A 20,088-nucleotide genomic window follows, 5' to 3' on the forward strand; every position below is an offset into this window, starting at 1 on the left:
AGAACGCTGCCTCCCTGCTCCCCGCCTCCCTGCTCCCCACCCCCACTCTACCCAACCCCTGCCCAGACCCAGGCTCATGGCACCCTGCTCCCCAGCTGTCTCCCTCAGGAATGCCACCCCTCCAGTAATTTGTATGACATTTCTCATCGACTCCAAGGACACAGCCACCAGCTGTTCCCACACCCCGCTCAGCACCCAGGCTCCCGACTCCACCCTGCCCAGGCCTTCGGGGCTCCCCATTCCACCTGGCCCTGAGATCAGCAGCCTCCTTCAGGAAGTTGGCATCATTTGCCTGGCAGGTGGCCCCGGGCGTGGCCTGAGGGGCTAAGAAACTCCCCTATATAACCCAGCCTGCAGGTGCACCCGAAAGCTCCAGGGACCTGCAGGTGAGAAGGGCTGGGGTCCCCCACAGAAGTGGAACAGCACTGAACAGCAAGTCCCTTACTCTTGCCTCTTGCTCCAGACCCTTCTCCTCCCTGGACCCTCTGAACAGCCAAGTCCTCATCCTCGTCCCTGGTTCCTACCTCTTCCACTTCATCCCACCACCTATTGGACATTCAGCCTTCCCTACACACACACACACACACACACACACACACACACACCCTTGGATTGGGCCCACCTTGCCCCAACTACTCAAGTTCTCTTCCCGCCTCAGTCTTGCTAGTGCCCAAGTAAACCTTGTCCTGAGACTGGCCCCTTCTGTCCTCTCCAGGATAGTCTCTGGCAGGACCAGCAGGCAAACCTCCTATGACCCCCTCTCTTTCCCTACCGCAGACATGGGTTCCCTGTGGAGCTGGTGGACACTCTGGGCCGGAGCAGCCCTCCTGTGGGGTAAGTCAGATCCCTCCCTCATCCATGTCCTTGTTCCAATCTGGGAAACTCTGCCTGCCTGGGTTAGTACCACAAACCTACCTCTCAATATCCTCCTGGCTACTGACATGAGAGAGAGACCTTTAGGTTCTGCAGAGAAATGTGGAATTCACCCATTTTTTTCCCCTCTCTCTGTCTCTGTCTTTCTCTCTTCCCCTGTTCAGGGATGTTGGGAAGCCCCACTTGCCTCTACTTTTAGAAGATACACTGTCCTCTCTTTCGTCATACCCTTCTTCCTTTTATCCTCTTCACAAACCCCCAAAGTCCTATTAAGACAGAATTTATATACTAGCAGCTGACTTCAGTCAGTGTGTGCCCTTTGGTGCACAAAACAATTTTGGGTTGGCAATTTCCCAGAAAAATTCAGATCGCTTTTCTTAAAAAACGGGAACATGGTTGGATGCAGTGGTGCCATAATTCCAGCTACTCAGGAGGCTGAGGGAGGAGGATTGCAACTTTGAGGCCTGCCTCGGCAACTTAGTGAGGCCCTGCATCAAAAAAGATAAAAAGAAATGTAGCTTAGTGGTAGAGGGCCCTTGGCTCAATCCCCAGTACTAAAGAAAAAAGGAAGGGAAGTAAAGTATTAAAAAAGAAAGGGCCACAATCCCTCCTAATAACTGGCTAAATCTAGTAGCAACAACCTGCTTTGGGTAGTGTATATGGTTTTCCAGTTTGTACTACTGGCCTGGCCTGGGTAGCACTTAAGCTTGAGAGCCAGATTTAAAGTGTTTGGCTTTTGGGGGAAGAAAAAAAAAAAGCCAGAAGGGTTTACAGATGAATGTTGCATGAGTAATAAGAAAATAAAGAGGTGGCGGGGGGGTGCAATTATTTCAACATGTTTTCAGACAGAGGGCAAGGGCTTGGCTCTCGCATGGGGAGGATTAGATAAATGGACCCACAACTGCGTTTTCTTAAGGGTTGACCCAGGAGGTCACAGCGACCCCCAAGAATGCTGGCGGGAAGGATTTCCTGGCGACCTTCCTGCAGAATTACCAGGCCGGGTACAGCAAGGCCAGTCTCCAGCTCTTCATCTCCAGTTTGTCAGAAAACATCGCCACGGTCTCCATCATCAGCCACGCAGATAAAACCTCGCAGACGGTCACAGTGAAACCTGGGCAAACAGTCACAGTCAACATCACTGCTGAGGCTGAGATGTCCGGCACCAATACCTTTATGGGTGCGGTAGAGGTTCACTCTGACCAAAACATCTCCGTGCAGGCGTTAAATGCTAAGCCCAGCTCAGCGGACCTGACGCTGTTGCAACCTGTCAGTGCCCTGGGCACAGAGTACTTTGTGGTCACACCTACTGACATCTCAACCCGAAATGTCAGGGAGTTTGCAGTGTTGGCTGGCTCCGAAGGTGCGGAGGTCAGCGTCCTCCTGAAGGGGGCAGTGACGTTCAAGGGCAAATCCTACTCAGCCGGCAGTGTCCTAGAGGTGACTCTGAACTCTTACGAATCGGTCCAGTTACAGAGCAAAGTTGATCTCTCGGGGTCAAAGGTCACAGCCAACAACCCTGTAGCTGTTTTCTCTGGCCACAGCTGTGCCCAGAAGCACACGAAGTGCGACTTCGTGATGGAACAGCTGTTACCCACATCTGCCTGGGGCAAACAATATGTGGTCCCCCCTCTGGCCGCCCAGTCGAACTACGATCTGGTCTACATTGTGGCCAGCCAGACCACAAACCTCACCTACAACCAGGGGGGTACCCCTGGCTCCCGTGTGCTCCAGACGGGTGACGTGTTTGAGTTGCAGGTCAAGCCAAAGCAGCCACTCACCCTGTCTGCCAACGTCGGCATCCAGGTCGTGCTGTTTGGCACAGGTGCCGAAAGGAATGACGTGACCTATGACCCCTACCTGATCCTGATCCCAGATGTGGAAGCCTACTGCCCTTCCTATGTGATCAGGAGTATCCCAGACTCTGAGGACGTGGTCATACTGGTGGTACAGACAAATGACACCAGCAGGCTGACCATGGATGGGCACAAACTGGGATCCACACTCACCTGGGTGCCTGTGCAGGGCAGTCAGTTCTCATACGCAGAAGTGGACCTCAGCACTGCTGAAGCCATCCACAAGGCTGAGGCAACAACCAACTTTGGAATGCTCCTCTTCGGGCTGGCCCAGGCTGTGGGCCTCGGGACAACAGCTACCTGCAGTGAGTGACGGGCAATCACCCCTTTCCTACTTACCTGTTCCTCTGTGGCTCCCTGGCTCAGCTGAGCTGTCCACCTCTCAGGTCCATCTTCCCTAACATCTTCCCTAACATCCCTTTTTTTCAGTCCCCTCTCCCCACCCACACATACACCCAGGAACGATATGATATTCTAAATATTTAGCAACCCGAGCAATCCAGGGCACAACCAGTCAGAAGTTGCCCCAGCCAGAACACTGTAGCAGGAAGCCTCCATTATACCAGCATCACCCCTTGCCTGTTGGTTGGTGAGGAGGTACATATAACAGGTACATCTCAGGGATGGGTTACTAGGGGAGAGGCCAGGTGCCAAGGTAGAAGAATCATTGGGGAGGGGTCAGGTCAGCAGCTTCTTACCAACCAATTTGGAAATATTTTGACATGTTAGCAACTAATACAGCTCTACTAATGCTACTCTCATGTCTCATATAAAATGGTTGATAACTAAACTCAGAAGATCTAAGAGGATAGCCAGGTGCGGTGGTGCTCACCTGTAATCCCAGTGGCTCGGGAGGCTGAGACAGGAGAATCTCGAGTTCAAATCCAGCCTCAGCAATGGTGAGGCTTTAAGCAACTCAGTGAGACACTGTCTCTACAAAATAGGACTGAGGATACGGCTTAGTGGCCAAGTGTCCCTGAGTTTAGTCCTCAGTATCCCCCCCAAAAAAAAACCAGAATAATAATGATGAGGGGGGCAGGTATCTCTCAAGGAATCCAAGATCTTTCTAGGTACATCACCTTTTGACATGATTAATGAATAGGACCTGGGGGCCTCCAATTGAGGAGCTGCCACCAGGCAGTGAAGGTGGCATGTGAGGACACAGAGGTTAGAGGCAAATTTGCCTAGGGTTTAAATGCCACCTTTGCTTGGGAGACCTTGGGCATGTGACTTCACCTTTCGGGACTTCAGTTGCAACATCAGTAAAACTGGGATAAGAGCTGCACCCTGGTCACAGGATTTTAGTCGGGGTGACGATGGTTAAGTGTAAAGCACTTCTGGGCAGTGGTAGGAAGTAGGAGAAAGCTCGTCAGGGGGAGCTTTGTTAGGAAGGGTAGGGAGGCAGGGGTGTTTGAGGAGAGGGAGGCAGACAGGGAGGGGCTGTTTCTTCCTTGGTGGTCTTCTCTAAGATAGGACCCTTGACACTAGGGCTCCCTATCCTGGCAAAAATGTCCCTTCTCCCTTCCCTCCAGGGTGTGGATGCCATCTGACTTCAAGGGGCCACTTTTGGCTTGAGTAGTAGAATGGGGGATGGGTGAGTGGCTAATTATAACAGGTACATCTAACACACGGTTCAGTTCCAAACTCAAAGGTGTAGCTTACTTAAACCTGACAACACCCCCCTACCCCCAGATCCTGATGGAGAGGGATCATCGTGGTTCTCCTGTTACAAATGAAGAAAGTGGGGCCCGAGCATTTCAAATAACTAAGCCTATGTTACAGAGCTGGTGAGGCCAGGATTCCCACCCAGGAAGCCTATTCCACAGTCATTTCCATTTTGCTGAATAGTCTCTGTAATTGCATGGTCTGTCCTTTAAAGCATCCCTTAGCCTTTCCAGCCTGGTGGGAAGGCAGGGCAGAGAGGGAAAGAAGAAGAGAAAACCACAAAGGAACATTTCAGGGACTGTTCCGGGTCCTGCTTTGCTACTTTCCATTCTTCTGGGCTAAGCTGTGTTTAAATGGGGAATCGGAAAGCTTGGGGTTTTCTGGGGGGACCAGAGGAGCTCTCCTGGACTCCGAAGTGCGCTGCTGTGAGAAAACCGTCCAAGTTCCCCAGGGTGGGAGGACCCCAGGATCTGCCCCTGGGGACGATTCTAACTCTTGATTTCCACCCTGCCCCTCCCCAGCTGGACGGTCCTCTGTGGACCCCTGCGAAGGTGTGCAGTGTCCGGTGGGGCAGCACTGCCGGGCCGAGGGCAGGAAGACCTCCTGCGTGCGGAATCCCACAGCCGTCTGCCGCGCCCAGGGTGACCCTCATTACATGACCTTCGATGGGCGTCCCTACGACATGATGGGCACTTGCTCCTACACCATGGCCGAGCTGTGCGGGCAGGACGACACCCTGCCTGCCTTCAGTGTCAATGCCAAGAACGAGCACAGGAATAGCCGTCTCGTCTCCTACGTGGGCTACGTCACCGTGCTTGCCTACAGCCACTCCGTGTCGCTGGCCCGCGGGGAAGTTGGCTTCACCAGGGTGAGTGTTGGGAGGCTTCGTTCGGGGTTTAACACCCAAGAGCTCCCAGTCTGGAGGCAAAGCCTTAAGCCCTGGTGTTAGACCCCAACCCCAAAACCTGTTGGGGTGGAGGATGTGGAGTGGTCCCAGGAGGGAGGGAGGAGAGGTGGGAAGGGAGGAGTTGAAAATCAGTAGCAGGACCTTAAAACCCTTTTCTCTAGAAAATGTTCTAGAAACTTCTAGAGATTTTAAGTAATGCCTAGAGAGATGATTAGATAAAAAGCATATGCCACATGGTCTGTAATGACAAAAGAAAAACAGGAAAGAAAGGTTTCCAACAATGGGGGATTTCTGAAGTGAACCCATCATTAAAGTAAATGAGCACCTACTATGTGCCCGATTTATGTCTTAGCACTTTCCCTGCATTGATCCAAATTTGGTGCTTACAGCAACTCGGTGGGATAGGAATTATGAACAGGGATGGCTGAGGAAACTAAGGCTGAAAAGCTGAGCCGCTCCCAAAGGCCAACAGCTGCCAAGAAGCTAGAAAGAGGTGGCTCTAGGAACAGGGCTAGGCTGGCTCCTGAGTCTCTGTTCTGCCTCTGGTAAATGCCTTCCTACTCAGCCTGAACAAATAACAGCACAGAAACGGTTTCCATTTCCCCCCCACACACACACAGATTAGTTTTGCCTGGCTGACAATGTCACATTAGCCAGGTGGCACACACATGTGATCACAGCCTCTAGGAGGCTGAAGCAGGAAGATCACAAATTCTAGGCTAGCTTCAGAAATGGGATGAGACCTTCAGCAACTTAGGGAGACCCTGTCTCAATAAAATAAAATGGGCAGGTGCCGTGGCAAACACCTGAAATCCAGCAGCTTGGGAGGCTGAGACAGGAGAATCTCAAATTCAAAGCCAGCCTCAGCAACTGTGGGGCACTTAGCAACTCAGTGAGACCCTGTTTCTAAATAAAATACAAAAATAGGGCTGGGGATGTGGCTCAGTGGTCAATACCCCTGAATTCAAGCCTCAGTACCAAAATTAGAAAAATAAAAATAAATTTAAAAATTAGAAGGGTACATTATAAAAAGTCTCATTTCTACTCCTGTCTTTATCTACCTTCCTCCTATTCCCCACAGATAACCACTTGTATTAATTTCCTGACTATTCATCACAGGAAAATCCCTCTCCTCTCTGATTTCCTGACTCTGTCCTGTTGATCCTTTAAGGTTCAGTTCAGCTGTCCCTTCCTCTGGGAAATCTTTCTTGACTGGCAGGATTTGGTGTGGTCCTTTTTCTAAGCTCCCAAACCAACCCAGACTCTTTTGCCTGTGCCTCCCTAGTCCTGGTCCTGACCACTTTGAGCTGTCACTATTTAGTCAGTAATGGATCTGTCTCTCCCAGTGGATTTGGAATCCATGAGGGTAAGGGCATGGGGCAGTCTTGGTCCCTGTTGTACCCCAGTATCTCCCACCTCAGGGCCAGTTGCAGAGTGAGTGTCTGAGGGGTGTTTATTTAATTGTAGCACTGATTTCATACATTTATTGAGTACCTGATATTCTACCAGGCTCTGTTGTAGGCAGTGGAGATAAAATAGTGATGGAAACTGACAAAAACCCATCTTAATGGAGCTAACATTCTAGTGAAAGTAGATGATAAATGTGAGAGATTTGCAAATCATATACATTGGTACTGGGGATTAAACTCAGGGGCACTTTACCATTGAGTTACATCCCCAGCCCATTTTATTTATTTATTTATTTATTTATTTATTTATTTATTTATGAGACAGGGTCTCACTAAGTTGCTTAGGACCTTGCTAGCTAAGTTGTTGAGGTTAACCTCAAACTTGGGATCCTCCTACCTCAGCCTCTCAAGTTCCTGGGATTACAGGCCATACACTCACCCAGCACAAGTTATGTTTGAGAAAATTAAAAGCTATGTGGAAAAAAAGGAAAACAGGGAGAGAGAATAGGGATTAGGGAAGAGTTGCTACTTAAAATAAGGTAACCTGGGAGTGCCTCACTAGATCAGTGACATTGAGCAAATATTTCATAGGAGGTGAGGATGTGGGTGTGAGTGTTTCCCCAGCCCCCTCTCTCTGGGAGCCTGGGAATTGCAAGGGCAAATTTGTGAGGCTTTGATAGGATTCAGAAGGAAGGAGGGGGAATGTGGTAGAACAGGGGAAATGAGGAGGGGAGGAGATCTCTATCTCACCACCACCCGGACCTCCTCTGCAGATCGACAACCAGCGCTCACGCCTGCCGGCCTCCCTGAGCGAGGGTCGCCTGCGAGTGTACCAGAGTGGGACAAAGGCCGTGGTGGAGCTGGACTTCGGGCTGGTGGTCACCTATGACTGGGACTCCCAGCTGGCCATAAGCCTGCCGGAGCGCTTCCAAAACCAGGTGTGCGGTCTGTGCGGCAACTACAACAACAACCCTGGTGACGACCTGCTCACCCCAGACGGGACTCTGGTCTCTGACATCGTGGAGTTTGCCAGTAGCTGGAAGCTAGATGATGGTGACGACCTGTGTGATGATGGCTGTCAGAACAACTGTCCCTCCTGCACCCCAGACCAGACCCAGCAGTACGGAGACAGCCGTGTCTGTGGCGTGCTGACCGTGCCCGAAGGCCCCTTCGCAGCCTGCCATGAATCCCTGGATCCCCACCTGTTCCTGGAGAATTGTATATACGACCTGTGCGCGACTGGCGGGGAACGAATCAGCCTGTGCCGTGCCCTTGGCGCCTATGCCCAGGCCTGCACGGAGCTGGGCATTTCTGTTGGAGACTGGAGGTCACCAGTCAACTGCTGTAAGTGGTGCCGTGGGTGGGGGGCTGGGAGGACATGGTGAGGGGCAGGGGACCTCTTGCTCCTGCTCAGTATCTGAGCACCAGTCAGCCTGGTGCTGGACAATGCCTGGGACACAGTAGTGGCCGACACAGCCAGGCTGTGTTCACAGTGAACCCGGGGTTGGGGTGGACATATCACCAGACAGTGACAGTCTGGAATGGTCTGGGCTGTGATGGGGGAGGCATGGTCAGGGCTGGGATGGGAGAAGTTCAAGGGGACTATGGGACACCAGAGAAGGTTCTTGATCCATCTTGGGGAGAGTTTGGGGGAGGGTTTCCTGGAAAAAGTAATATTTGATCCAAAACCCAGAGGAGAGTTGGAAGTAGCTAGGTAAAAAAGAGGAGGAAATTGGTTCTAGGCTCAGGGAACATCATGGCCTGAAGCTTGGCAGGAGAAACAGTCTGCAGAATTCCAAGGCAGAAATACAATTGTCTTCCTCCTTGCATACCCCCCCAGCCCAAGCTCTGTAACCAGGTGTTCACCTGCTTAATCAGTCATTCAATCAACAAATACTCTGTGCCATGCCAATGTTGAAGACATAGTGAGGATCCACAGAGACCCACCCCTGCCCCTGCAAGACTCCCAGAGGTGTGTTTAGGAGACAGGAAATATCTTCAGAACACAAAAGAAAGCGAGTTCATGAAACAAGTTTATGAGAGACTCGCAAAGTGGAGGGTCTAGTGTTAACAGGTAACACCAGAGCCAAGAACAGGAGAACAGGGCCTGGTGATGGAGTCAGCTATGTAATGATGGTGATATTCACCGAGCACCTCTGCATAGACTAACTTACTTAATTCTCACACCAACCCTGTGAGGTCAGCACGGAATCATTTCACGTTCCTGATGGGGAAACTGAGGCACAGGGAGATCAGAGTGATTTACTCATAATTCCACAGCTAAGAGATCTGGGACTTGCACTCAGGCCGCCTGGACTCCAGTAGACTCACACTTGACCTTGCACCACATTGTCTTTTCGAGGCAAGGGTGACACAGGCAGAGGGATTGGCCATGCAAAGGCCCCCATGTGGAAATTTGAGGACCAGGGAGAAATCCTCATGACTGGGACAGAGAGGGAGTGAAAGAGGTGAGGGCAGTTGGTGTGGGTCTTGTGGGCTTTGGGAGAAAGGCCTGAGAAAGATGGAGCTATAGGAAGACTCTGAAATGGGGAGAGACGAGACCTGACCCTCGTCCTCTCTGGCTGAGGACAGACGGTGGGGGCAGCAGCAAGAAGACCAGGCAGGAGGAGGCTGCTGCCCCGGATGGGACAAGGAGGCAGATCAGATTCTGGGTGCGTTTTGAACCTGGAGCTCACATGATTTACCCACAGATTGGTTGTCCAGCCCACAGGATGGAGAATGGCCACACACCTTTGAGGGTTGGGACCTGAGCCCTGGAAAGGATGAAAGTGGCATTAACTGAGACGGCAGGCTCCAACAGAGTAGCGGGGTGTGCGGGGCATCCCGAGGGCCCTGCTGACCCACTCCCCTCCTCCCGCAGCCATGTCCTGCCCGGCCAACAGCACCTATGAGCCCTGCGCGCCCCCCTGCCCCGCCACCTGCAACTCAGAAGCCTCACCCGCCAACTGCTCGGGGCGCTCGTGCGTGGAGGGCTGCGTGTGCCGGGAGGGCTTCGTGCTGAGCGGCGGCGCCTGTGTGCCAGCCTCGTCGTGCGGATGCACCTACGAGGGCCAACTCCTTGCGCCCGGCCAGGCGATCTGGGCCGATGATCAGTGTAGCCAGCGCTGTACCTGCGACGGCGCCACCCACACGGTGAGTTGCCAGAGCGTGAAGGGCTGCCCGGCGGGTGAGCTGTGCGAAGTCCAGAACGACCTCCTGGGGTGCTACCCCACCAGCTTCGGGAGCTGCCAGGCGTCTGGGGACCCGCACTACGTGAGCTTCGATGGCAGGCGCTTCGATTTCATGGGCACCTGCATGTACCTGCTGGTGGGCTCGTGCGGCCAAGACCCGGCGCTGCCCACCTTCCGGGTGCTGGTGGAAAACGAGCATCGGGGCAGCAAGACCGTGAGCTACACGCGCGCGGTGCGAGTGGAGGCCTACGGCGTGGAGGTGGCCGTGCGCCGCGAGAACCCAAGCCAAGCCCTGGTGAGTGACCCCGAGCCCAGGTTGGGCGGAGCGCAGGAAGCGCGTCCTAGGATTGGTGATTCTGGGTTCAGGTTAGGGTTGGGGGACGGCTCGAAGATCTGTGGCCATTGGTGAAGGCCCAGGTCCCTAATCCAGGACGTACTGTCCCTCCTTGGGTGTGTGACTGTCTCTCACCGCCTCAGTTTTGTCCTATGTTAAAGGGAATAAGGAGCCACCATTCACGGGGTGATTGTGCGGATGTCATGAATGAACCTCGGAAGGGTTCTATAGAGAGAACTTGCAGAGAGCCACCCTCGTAGGTGCATCCGCACCATGACGTTGGCACACAGGTGCCACTGCTCATCAAGTGTTCAGTAGATGTTGTCTGCTGTGGTTTTTGTTGTTGGGAGCCTTCAGAATGGTAGATTTGCACATTTGCTGGAGGAGGGTGGATTTTCAGAGAGCTAGGGGATGTGTTGGGTGATATGTGCCACGTAGGTCACTCGCAGGGTTGTGTGTTGGTGGACAGCAGAGTTCCTCTCCCAACCTCTCAGATCATGATGGGGCAGGACTCACAGAGGCCCCAGGTTTCTGGGCAAAGGGTTCTCAAAGTAAAAACCAATGGTGTTCTTTTAAAAAGAAGTGGAGAAGTGGGGTTTGGGGGGACATTCACACAATAGCTAATCAATGTCATTGAGCAGTTTTGGCCCAGGCCCTGGGGAGGTAGATGATTGAACCAGAAATGGGAGATCAAGAGCACAGTCCACGTGCCAGGTGCTGGGCTAAACCCTTCAGGTACCTTAACCCCTGATCCTCACAGCAGCCTTGGGCCAAAGGAAACCTCACCCATAAATCCAGTGTCTGGTACAGAAAAGGCTTTAGATAAACAGAGGGCATAATTACTATTATATACTTACGTTCCACCTCTCTGAAATGATATTTTGCCTGAGTCTTGAATAATAATAGTCAACATATATTCAGTTACTTCAACATACTAAATGCTCAACATGTATTAGTTCATTTCATCTTCACAGTAACCCTGTAAAGTAGTAGTCTTAGGTGAGGAAACTGAGGCACAGAGAAGTTAAGTCACCTGCTCAAGGTCGCACAGCTAGTGAGTGGCAGAGTTAAGAGTTGGAAGACAAACTGGCTTCAGAGTCTGTACTCTTGTTTTTTTTTTTAATTTTTTATTTGTTGTTTTTAGTTATACGTGACAGTAGAATGTATTTTGGCATATCCTACATACATGGAGTATAACTTCCCATTCTTGTGGTTGTAGATGATGTAGACTTACACTGGTTGTGTATTCACATATGAACATAGGAAAGTTATGCCCAATTCATTCCACTCTTTCTTGTTCCCATCTACCCTCCCTTCCCCAATTCCCCAGTCCAATCCAGTGAATCTCCACTCCTCCTCTCCATTGTGAGTCAGTATCTGCACATCAGAGAGAACATTCAGCCTTTGGTTTGGGGGGCTGGCTTATTTCACTTAGCATGATAGTCTCCAGTTCCATCCATTTATCAGCAAATGCCTTAATTTCATTCTTCTTTATGGCTGAATAACACTCCATTGTGTATGTGTAAGACCAGAGTCTGTCCTCTTACCCCTGATACTGTCTTGCCTGTTCTGAAGAAAGAGATGGACTGGCAGGGAGAAAAGTAGACAGAAGGGTGTTCCAGAAAGAAGAACAGCAAGTGCAAAGGTCCTGGGACAGCGATAAGTTGGAAGAGTTGAGGGACAGCAAGGAGGCCAGTGGGGCTGGAGTGAGGCAGGGGTAGGAGTTGAGGCAGGGGCTGGCTGTGATCAGGCTTGTGCCCTCAGCTAAGCCTGAAAGAGGAGGGGAAGGCCACCAGATGAAGAGTGGTGGCCTGTAGTCAGAGGGAACAGCAGGAACAAAGACAGAGTTGGACTGAACTTGAAGAACACAGGAGAACAGCACGGAGGCCAGCGGGGATGTACCTCAGGAGTGAAGTTGGGAGGCAGGATAGAGCAGTTGTTAGGAGAACAGGTCAAAAAGGTGGGGACACCCAGGGACTTGTGGGTAGACGGGTTCAATTTTAAACTGATTGTGAAGTATAAGATGTCAGTAGCCAGGCAAAGAATAGGGATGTGGAAGAAGGTGGGAGTGCCACAAGCAAGGGGTACAGCGGGTGCAAAGGCCCTGAGGCCGGGAGGAGCTTGGTGCGTCTGGGATGCCTGCGTGACTGGAGTTGCCAAGGGTAGGTTGTAATGCTGTCCTGGGAGATTAGATTGGAGAGTAATGGGGACTTCAAGGCCATGATAAGGGATACCAGAGACAGTACAAATGCAGCCAGTATTTGTAAAATGACTGAGTCCATCTGGTGGATCAAAGCTGACATCTAAAAGATGAGGCAGAGGTTTCCAGATAGAGAGTGATAGGTGGTATTCCAGAAAGTGGGAAGGGCCAGCACAGAGGGCCCGAAGGAAGACCAAACGTGATGTTTGACGAGAGTAACAAAGAGGTCAGAGTCACTGGGGCCAGGTGGAGGGGTGGGCCACAGAGCCACCAATGCCCTGACCAGTTCCCCCTCCTGCCTCTCTGCCCAGTTGAATGGCATCCTCCAATACCTGCCCTTCCAAGCCACAGACGGGCGTGTGCAAGTGTTCCGCCAGGGCAGGGATGCCGTCGTGCGCACCGACTTTGGCCTGACTGTCACCTACAACTGGGACGCCCTCGTGACCGTCAAGGTGCCCAGCAGCTATGCGAAGGCCCTGTGTGGGCTCTGTGGGAACTTCAACGGGGACCCGTCTGATGACCTGGCTCTTCGGGGCGGAGGCCAGGCTGCCAACGCTCTGGACTTTGGAAACAGCTGGCAGGAGGAGCCCAGCCCCGACACCTGTGGAGCGGGCGAGCCTGGCAACTGTCCCAAGCTGGACTCCCTGGTGACCCAGCAGGTGCAGAGCAAGAAGGAATGTGGAATCCTTGCTGACTCTTCAGGGCCCTTCCGGGAGTGTCACGGCAAGGTGGACCCCCAGGGGGCAGTGCGCGACTGTGTCTATGACCTCTGCCTGCTGCCCGGCCAGTCTGAGCTGCTGTGTGAGGCCTTAGCTGCCTACGCCGAGGCTTGCCAGGCCGCTGGGGCCACCGTGCAACCCTGGAGGACCGAGGAATTCTGCCGTGAGTACCAAGAGTGGCACCTGGGGGTCTCGGTCTTACGTAATTTCATTCATGCACAAGTGTCATTCATTCATTGAATTCTTACAACTGCTTAGTGAGGTGGGGATTAGGGTTGTACAGACCCATTTAGCAGAGTGGGAAACCGAGGTTAAGAAAGTTACACAGACAGCCAGGAAGTCACAGACAGTACAGATGCAGCCAGTATTTGTAAAATGACTGAGTCCATCTGGTGGCCCTGGGTCAGAGTCTCACGTGACAGGTGTCATTCAGAGATAATCCAGAGGTGCTGCCTTTCCAAGGAGCTTGGTTCCCTCTCCAGTTCTCGGTCACCATCTGGCCCACTTTACCTATTTACAACATCTACCTGGTTCCTGAGGGCCTTGCTTCAGCCGTGAGTGCAAGATCAGTTGGCAAACATTTTTCTTGCCTATTAAAGAAATTTGGAGGGGTTGGGGCTGGGGCTCAGCAGTAGACCATCCACCTAGCACATGTGAGATGCTGGGTTCTTATCCTTAGCACCACATAAAAATAAATAAATAAATAAAGATTTTTTAAAAAAGAAATTTGGAAAGGCAGGCTCACCTGAGTTTTGAATTTTTTATTTATTGTTCAAATATAATACACATATGAAGAATATGTACATATCATAACAAACAGCTTGCTCCATTTTCAGTAGAAGAACAAATCTGTGCCAATAGCTGAAAGTTCAAGAAAAAAAAATAAAAATAAAATAAAAGTAAAAATAAAAATTTCAGGTCCCCTACCTCACAAGATAACCACTATTCTGACTCCTAAAGTTTTTTTAATATATATAAATGGAACCCCATATTTTCATCTTGAGTATAAATAATAGCAAAAGATAAAATTTCCAACAAATGGTAACTTTTGCCATTTTTTTTTTGTACTGGGGATGGAATCCAGGGGCACTTTAACCACTGAGCTACATCCCCAGCTCATTCATTCATATATATATATATATATATATATATATCTTTTTACTGTTTCTGTAGTTGTAGATGGAGAGAATGCCTCCATTTTATTTGTTTATTTTTATGTGGTGCTTAGGATTGAACTCAGTGCCTCACACGTGTGAGGTAAGTGCTCTACCACTGAGCCACAACCCCAGCCCTTTTTTAATTTCATTTAGAGACAGGGTCTTGCTGAGTTGCTCAGAGTCTTGCTAAGTTGCTGAGGCCAGCTTTGAACTTGCGATCCTCTTGCCTCAACCTCCTGAGCTGTTGGGATTATAGGTGTGCGCCACCATGCCCAGCTAACTTTTGACTTCTAAAAACCTTTTCATTATGGAACTCTTTGGACATCCTCAAAAGTGAGCTAGGATATGCACTTTCATCGACTCCTCATCTAGTCTCCACAATGACTGACACATATTGACATCTTCAAATAAAACCGTTACTCGACTTAACCTTCCTCTTTTAACATAGCACGAACTGGCACATATCGATGTTGGAAAGAGACACGAGAAATCCATGAATATGTCATTCCTTTGTCTCCTTTAACATATATTCATTCATTGATTCATTTGTTCATTGACAAATCCAGTCGGGTGCTGTATAATGGTGTTTTGGTTAATGATGGACTGCACATACGATGGTGGTCCTGTAAGACTCTATCACCTAGTGACATCATAGGTGCCTTAGTTTGTGTAAGTACACTCTGTGATGTTCACACAATAACAAAACCTCTTAATGATGCATTTCTCAGAACACATTCCTGTCATTTAGCACAACGTGACTGTTTTGTTGAATACCCACTATATTCCAGGCACTGTCCTAGGTGGCTCTGGAGCACTTGACATGTTAGTGATGTGACCAAAGAACTAAATCTTCACTTCTATTTAATTTTAGTTAACTTACATTTAAATGGCCACAGGAGGAGATTTGATTTGGTTCAGTTTTTAGTCTTTCCTTTTTTTTTGTTTTTTGTTTTTGAGGAAGCTGCCTGTCTTATCCACCAGAGTAAAGGGAAGTGTTTTGGTTTTTCTTTTTTTTATCATGACAACACTAAGTACTTTAAATACTAAAATTTAGTATTAATCATTATTTTGAAATAATGAAATATTACTAAATACTTAAAACTCACTAAAAACAACAAACTTTTTAATTACTACATAAAAGGAAGGAGCTAGAAATACTGCATTCACAAATATATTGCATAGAGTATACACACACACGCACACATCTGCATGCTTAAAATATGTACCACGGATCAGCAATTTATACCCAACTTAAATAAAGTCATTAAAGACATTTCAGACAATGCTGAGCCATGGTCACATTGGACTAGGATCTTCCTCTTAGGGATCAGAGCTGGGGTGGAGGTCGGTGGGAGAGTGCGTGCCTAGCATGTTCCAGGTCCAGGGCTCCATCCCAGGACCAAAAAAATATAAAATTTAGCAGGATCAGATTGTGATGCAGGGTGTTCCCAGGCGCTGCTGGACATAAGGGCTTCTGGTAGGTGGTCATTTGTGAGTGTGTGTTGCGGGGGGGGGGGGACTGTGTCACCCGAGAAGGAGAATTCCTGATGCCATTGGCTCCTCTCCCTGCAGCCCTGACCTGCCCACCTCACAGCCACTACGAGGCATGTTCCCACGGCTGCCCACTGTCCTGTGGAGACCTCCCAGTGCCCGGGGGCTGTGGCACAGAGTGCTACGAGGGCTGCGTGTGTGACGACGGCTTCGCCCTCAGTGGTGACTCCTGTGTGCCCCTGGCCTCCTGTGGCTGCGTTCACCAGGGCACCTACTACCAGCCGGGCCAGAGCTTCTACCCCGGACCCGGGTGCGAGACCTTTTGCCACTGCCAGGAGGGCGGCCTGCTGTCCTGTGAGCCCTCCTCCTGTGGCCCGCAGGAAGCGTGCCAGCCGTCCAATGGAGTCCTGGGCTGCGTGGCCGTGGGCTCTGTCACCTGCCAGGCGTCGGGAGACCCCCATTATACCAGCTTCGACGGCCGCCGCTTTGACTTCATGGGCACCTGTGTGTACGTGCTGGCTCAGACCTGCAAGAGCCGGCCTGGCCTGCCCCAGTTTACCGTCCTGCAGGAGAACGCGCCTTGGGGCAATGGGAAAGTCAGTGCGACCAAGGTGATCACCGTGCTGGTGGCCAACCACACCCTGCGGCTGGAGCAGATGCGATGGACGGTCAAGGTAAGGGCGGGGGAGGGGACAGGGGAGGGACCCTGGATGGGGGTGATAGAGGGGGGTGGGGCTCAGCCCAGGATGCACAGGGCCAGGGAAGGATGTGGGAGGCATAGAGGTCCCCGAGGAGAGAGCCGATCAGAAGAGTCCTTGGGGACCTGGGACCCGTTCCGTGTGGCTCAGTCTCTCTTCCCTGCAGTCTGTTGACTACCCATTCTGAACGTCTCTGTCCCCTTCCTCCCCCTGAGCTCCACTCTGTCCCTGCCCCAGCCACCTCGCTGGTATGTGGTGCATCCAGAAGTTGGCCTGCGTGGGGTGGGAGTGTTGGCACTCAGGGGTGGCGAAGGTTCAAGCAGAGAGGACAATCCCCTGCCACCCCCATAATAACCATTACGACAGCAGCAAAGCAGCTCCGGCTTCCGCACGCTGCCCCAGACCTTGATGGCTGCTAAGCACTTGGCGTGCACACTGTCATTTTATTCTTGCAACCGTAGTTGGAAGGACCATGATTTGCTTCACGTTTTTAGAGGGAGAGGTCCCATCACTGGCCCAGAGTCCCCCAGCAGAGGCAGGATTTGAACCCAGGTTTGTGCGCCAGGAGACAGTGGACTGGTCCCTGTGCCACTCTAAGGGGCTTTGCTGATTGAGAAGGATTTTTGGCCTCACATAGAAACTGGCATTTCAGCTATACTGAAGGGATCTCCCCAGAGAGCCCACAAAAATACAGGCACACAGCCTTCTTCCGTAGCAGTAATGGTGAGGATGCTGATAAATAGCTGGCTTCGTCAGGGGTTCCCTGCATGCTGGACATGCATTGCACAATTCAATGTCTCCCTAACAATATCCCAAGCTCCCAGAAGAGCGCCTGGCATATAGTTAGCTCCAAACATATGGGAGTTGGTGTTCTTGTTTGCATCTCCCTGAATCCCCAGCATCCCTATGAGTTGGAAACCACCATTATGCCCACTTTGCAGAAGAGGAAACTAAGGCCCAGAGGTTAACTCTTGCTCTTAGTCACTACCCAGCCCGGCTTGGAAAATACAGAGGTTGACTATGGTTTTAGGACACTCGGCCAAGAGCATGCCTCTCTCCTGCCTTCTCCCCTGATTCCTCACACTTCTGGAAGAATCCAATGTGCACTACATCTGTGATAAGGATTTAGAAGGCTCTGCTGGTGGGCTGGGGCTGGGGCTCAGTGGCAGAGCACTTGCCTTGCACATGTGAGGCACTGGGTTTGATCCTTAGCACCACATGAAAATAAAATAAAGAAGGCTCTGCTGGAGCCCAGAGTCTTCCACTGTTCCTCAACTCATGGAGTTCATTTCCCCAGAAATTTAGCCTGAGTTTCCACCCACTGATGCTTAAAGCAGAAACCCTTAGTCCTCATTCACTCTTCAGAAGAGAAACTTCCAGAAGTAGCTACTTATCACAGCAAATGCTCCCAGAGCATGCTTTCTATACCAGCCCCTTTCTCAGCACTTTACAGGTTTTTTTATAAAGAATATTTATTTATTTATTTTAGTTGTAGTTGGACAAAATACCTTTATTTTTATCTATTTATTTTTATGTGGTGCTGAGGATCGAACCCAGGGCCTAGCACAGGCTAGGTGAGCGCTCCACCGCTGAGCCACAACCCCTGCCCACCTTACAGACATTAATTGATCTAATCCTGAAAATAACCCTATGGGGTTGATACTAAGACCTGCTGGTGAGGTTCTTATTCCCTTAATACCTGTATTAGTTTGCAGGTGGCTGCTATAACAAATTGCTACAATTGGTAGCTTAAACTAACATTTATTTTCTCACAATTCTAGATGCCATGGCAAGGCTAGACCCCTCCACAGACTGTAGAGAAGCTTCCTTCCTTGTCCCTTCCAGCTTTTGGTGGCTCCAGGTGTTTCTGGGCTTATGTGGCAGCACTCCAATCCCTGCCTTTGTCTTCCTGTGGCCTTCTCTGTATGTCTGTATCTTCTTCTGGCCATATAAAGGACACCGCTTGTTGGATTTAGGACCCACACTACTCCAGGATGGTCTCATCTTGAGATAATCACCCTAATTACATCCACAAAGACCCCTTTTCCAAATAAGATCACATTCTGAAGTTCTAGGGGGACATACCTTCCGGCACACCATTCAGTCTACTACAAGACCCGGTTTTTAGATTCATTTTACAAATTTGGAAACTGAGCTGGGTGAGGTAGTGCACACCCCTAATCCCAGCAGCCTAGGAGGCTGAAGTGGGAGGATCACAAGTTCAAAGCCAGCCTCAGCAACCTAGTGAGGCCCTAAACAACTTAGCAAGATCCTATATAATATTAAATAGGGCTGGGGATGTGGCTCCGTGGTTAAGCACCCCTGGGTTCAATCACTGGTACCAAAAAAAAAAAAAAAAAAAAAAAATTTACAAATATGGAAACGGAGGCCCAGATAGGTGAGGGCACATAAGCAGGGACACTTGAGGCACTGACCCTGTGTTCCAAGTGTGGCCTCTGAGGTGTGGCATCCCCGGCGCCCAGGTGGACGGCGTGGACCAGAAGCTGCCGGTGGAGCTGGCCGAGGGCGCGGTGCGCGCCTTCCAGCACGGCTCCGACGTGGTGGTGGAGACCGACTTCGGCCTGCGGGTGGCCTACGACCTCATGTACTACGTGCGCGTCACCGTCCCGGGCAACTACTACAAGCAGATGTGTGGCCTGTGCGGAGACTACAACAGCGACCCCAAGGACGACTTCCAGAAGCCCGACGGCTCGCAGGCCGCCGACCCCAATGACTTCGGCAACTCCTGGGAGGAGGCAGTGCCCGACTCCCCGTGCGCGCCCCCGCCCCCCTGCGAGGACTGTCACTGCAGCCCGGAGCTGGAGGAGAAGTACAAGAAGGAGCAGTTCTGTGGCCTCCTGGCCAGCACCACAGGGCCGCTGGCCAACTGCCACAAGCTGGTGGCCCCCGAGGGGCCCTTGGAAGAGTGCGTCTTCGACCTGTGCCTGGGAGAGGGGAACCTGACCATCCTCTGCAGCAACATCCATGCCTACGTGAGCGCCTGCCAGGCGGCTGGAGGCCACGTGGAACCCTGGAGGACAGAATCTTTCTGTCGTGAGTGAGGGGGACACGGAGGGGTCAGGAGCTGGGAGGCTGGGGCACAGAAGGGGTAGACCCTGCACCGTGCAGCACCCCCCTACCAGACACTCTGATTGACATCCCTTTTTTGCAGCCATGGAGTGCCCACCCCACAGCCACTATAAGCCCTGTGCAAACACCTGCTCTCTCAGCTGCTCGGCTCTCAGTGCGCCCCTGAAGTGCCCCGAAGTGTGTGCTGAGGGTTGTGAATGCGACCCTGACTACCTCTACAATGGCCAAGCCTGCGTGCCCATCCAGGAGTGTGGCTGCTACTACAAGGGTATCTACTATGAGGTAGGAGCACAGACATCTAGGGCAGAACCCAGGGCCTCGCAGCCTGTCCATTTGGCCTTCTGCCTCTCTCTCCTCCCCTTCTCTCCTCCCCTCCCTGATCCCACCTTGGTCCAGCTAGTCCTCTCCCAGCCCCCTGCTTTTCCTTCCTCTGATGCACCCTCCACATGGTAGTGGGAAACACCTTTATAAATATGACCATGGGTCCTGAAGCTGAAATAT

The 20,088-nt window shown here is 51.3% G+C and overlaps 1 protein-coding gene across 1 annotated transcript in view; it reads left to right on the forward strand.

Annotated features, from left to right (window-relative positions):
- Positions 1-779: 779 nt before the first annotated feature.
- FCGBP (Fc gamma binding protein) overlaps positions 780-20,088 on the forward strand; it is a gene marked incomplete at both ends in the record, with an annotated part of 35,955 nt that continues 16,646 nt past the window's right edge. Inside the window, 9 exons of the mRNA XM_081274701.1 lie at positions 780-834; positions 1,790-3,031; positions 4,913-5,259; positions 7,481-8,051; positions 9,589-10,193; positions 12,744-13,314; positions 15,881-16,473; positions 18,981-19,551; positions 19,670-19,869. Coding sequence (XP_081130827.1) covers positions 780-834; positions 1,790-3,031; positions 4,913-5,259; positions 7,481-8,051; positions 9,589-10,193; positions 12,744-13,314; positions 15,881-16,473; positions 18,981-19,551; positions 19,670-19,869 — 4,755 coding nt within the window. The remainder of the gene's footprint in view (positions 835-1,789; positions 3,032-4,912; positions 5,260-7,480; positions 8,052-9,588; positions 10,194-12,743; positions 13,315-15,880; positions 16,474-18,980; positions 19,552-19,669; positions 19,870-20,088) is intronic.

The sequence above is a fragment of the Spermophilus citellus genome (assembly GCF_964194105.1).
Source record: "Spermophilus citellus genome assembly, chromosome: 18".
NCBI classification, from domain to species: Eukaryota; Metazoa; Chordata; class Mammalia; order Rodentia; family Sciuridae; genus Spermophilus; species Spermophilus citellus.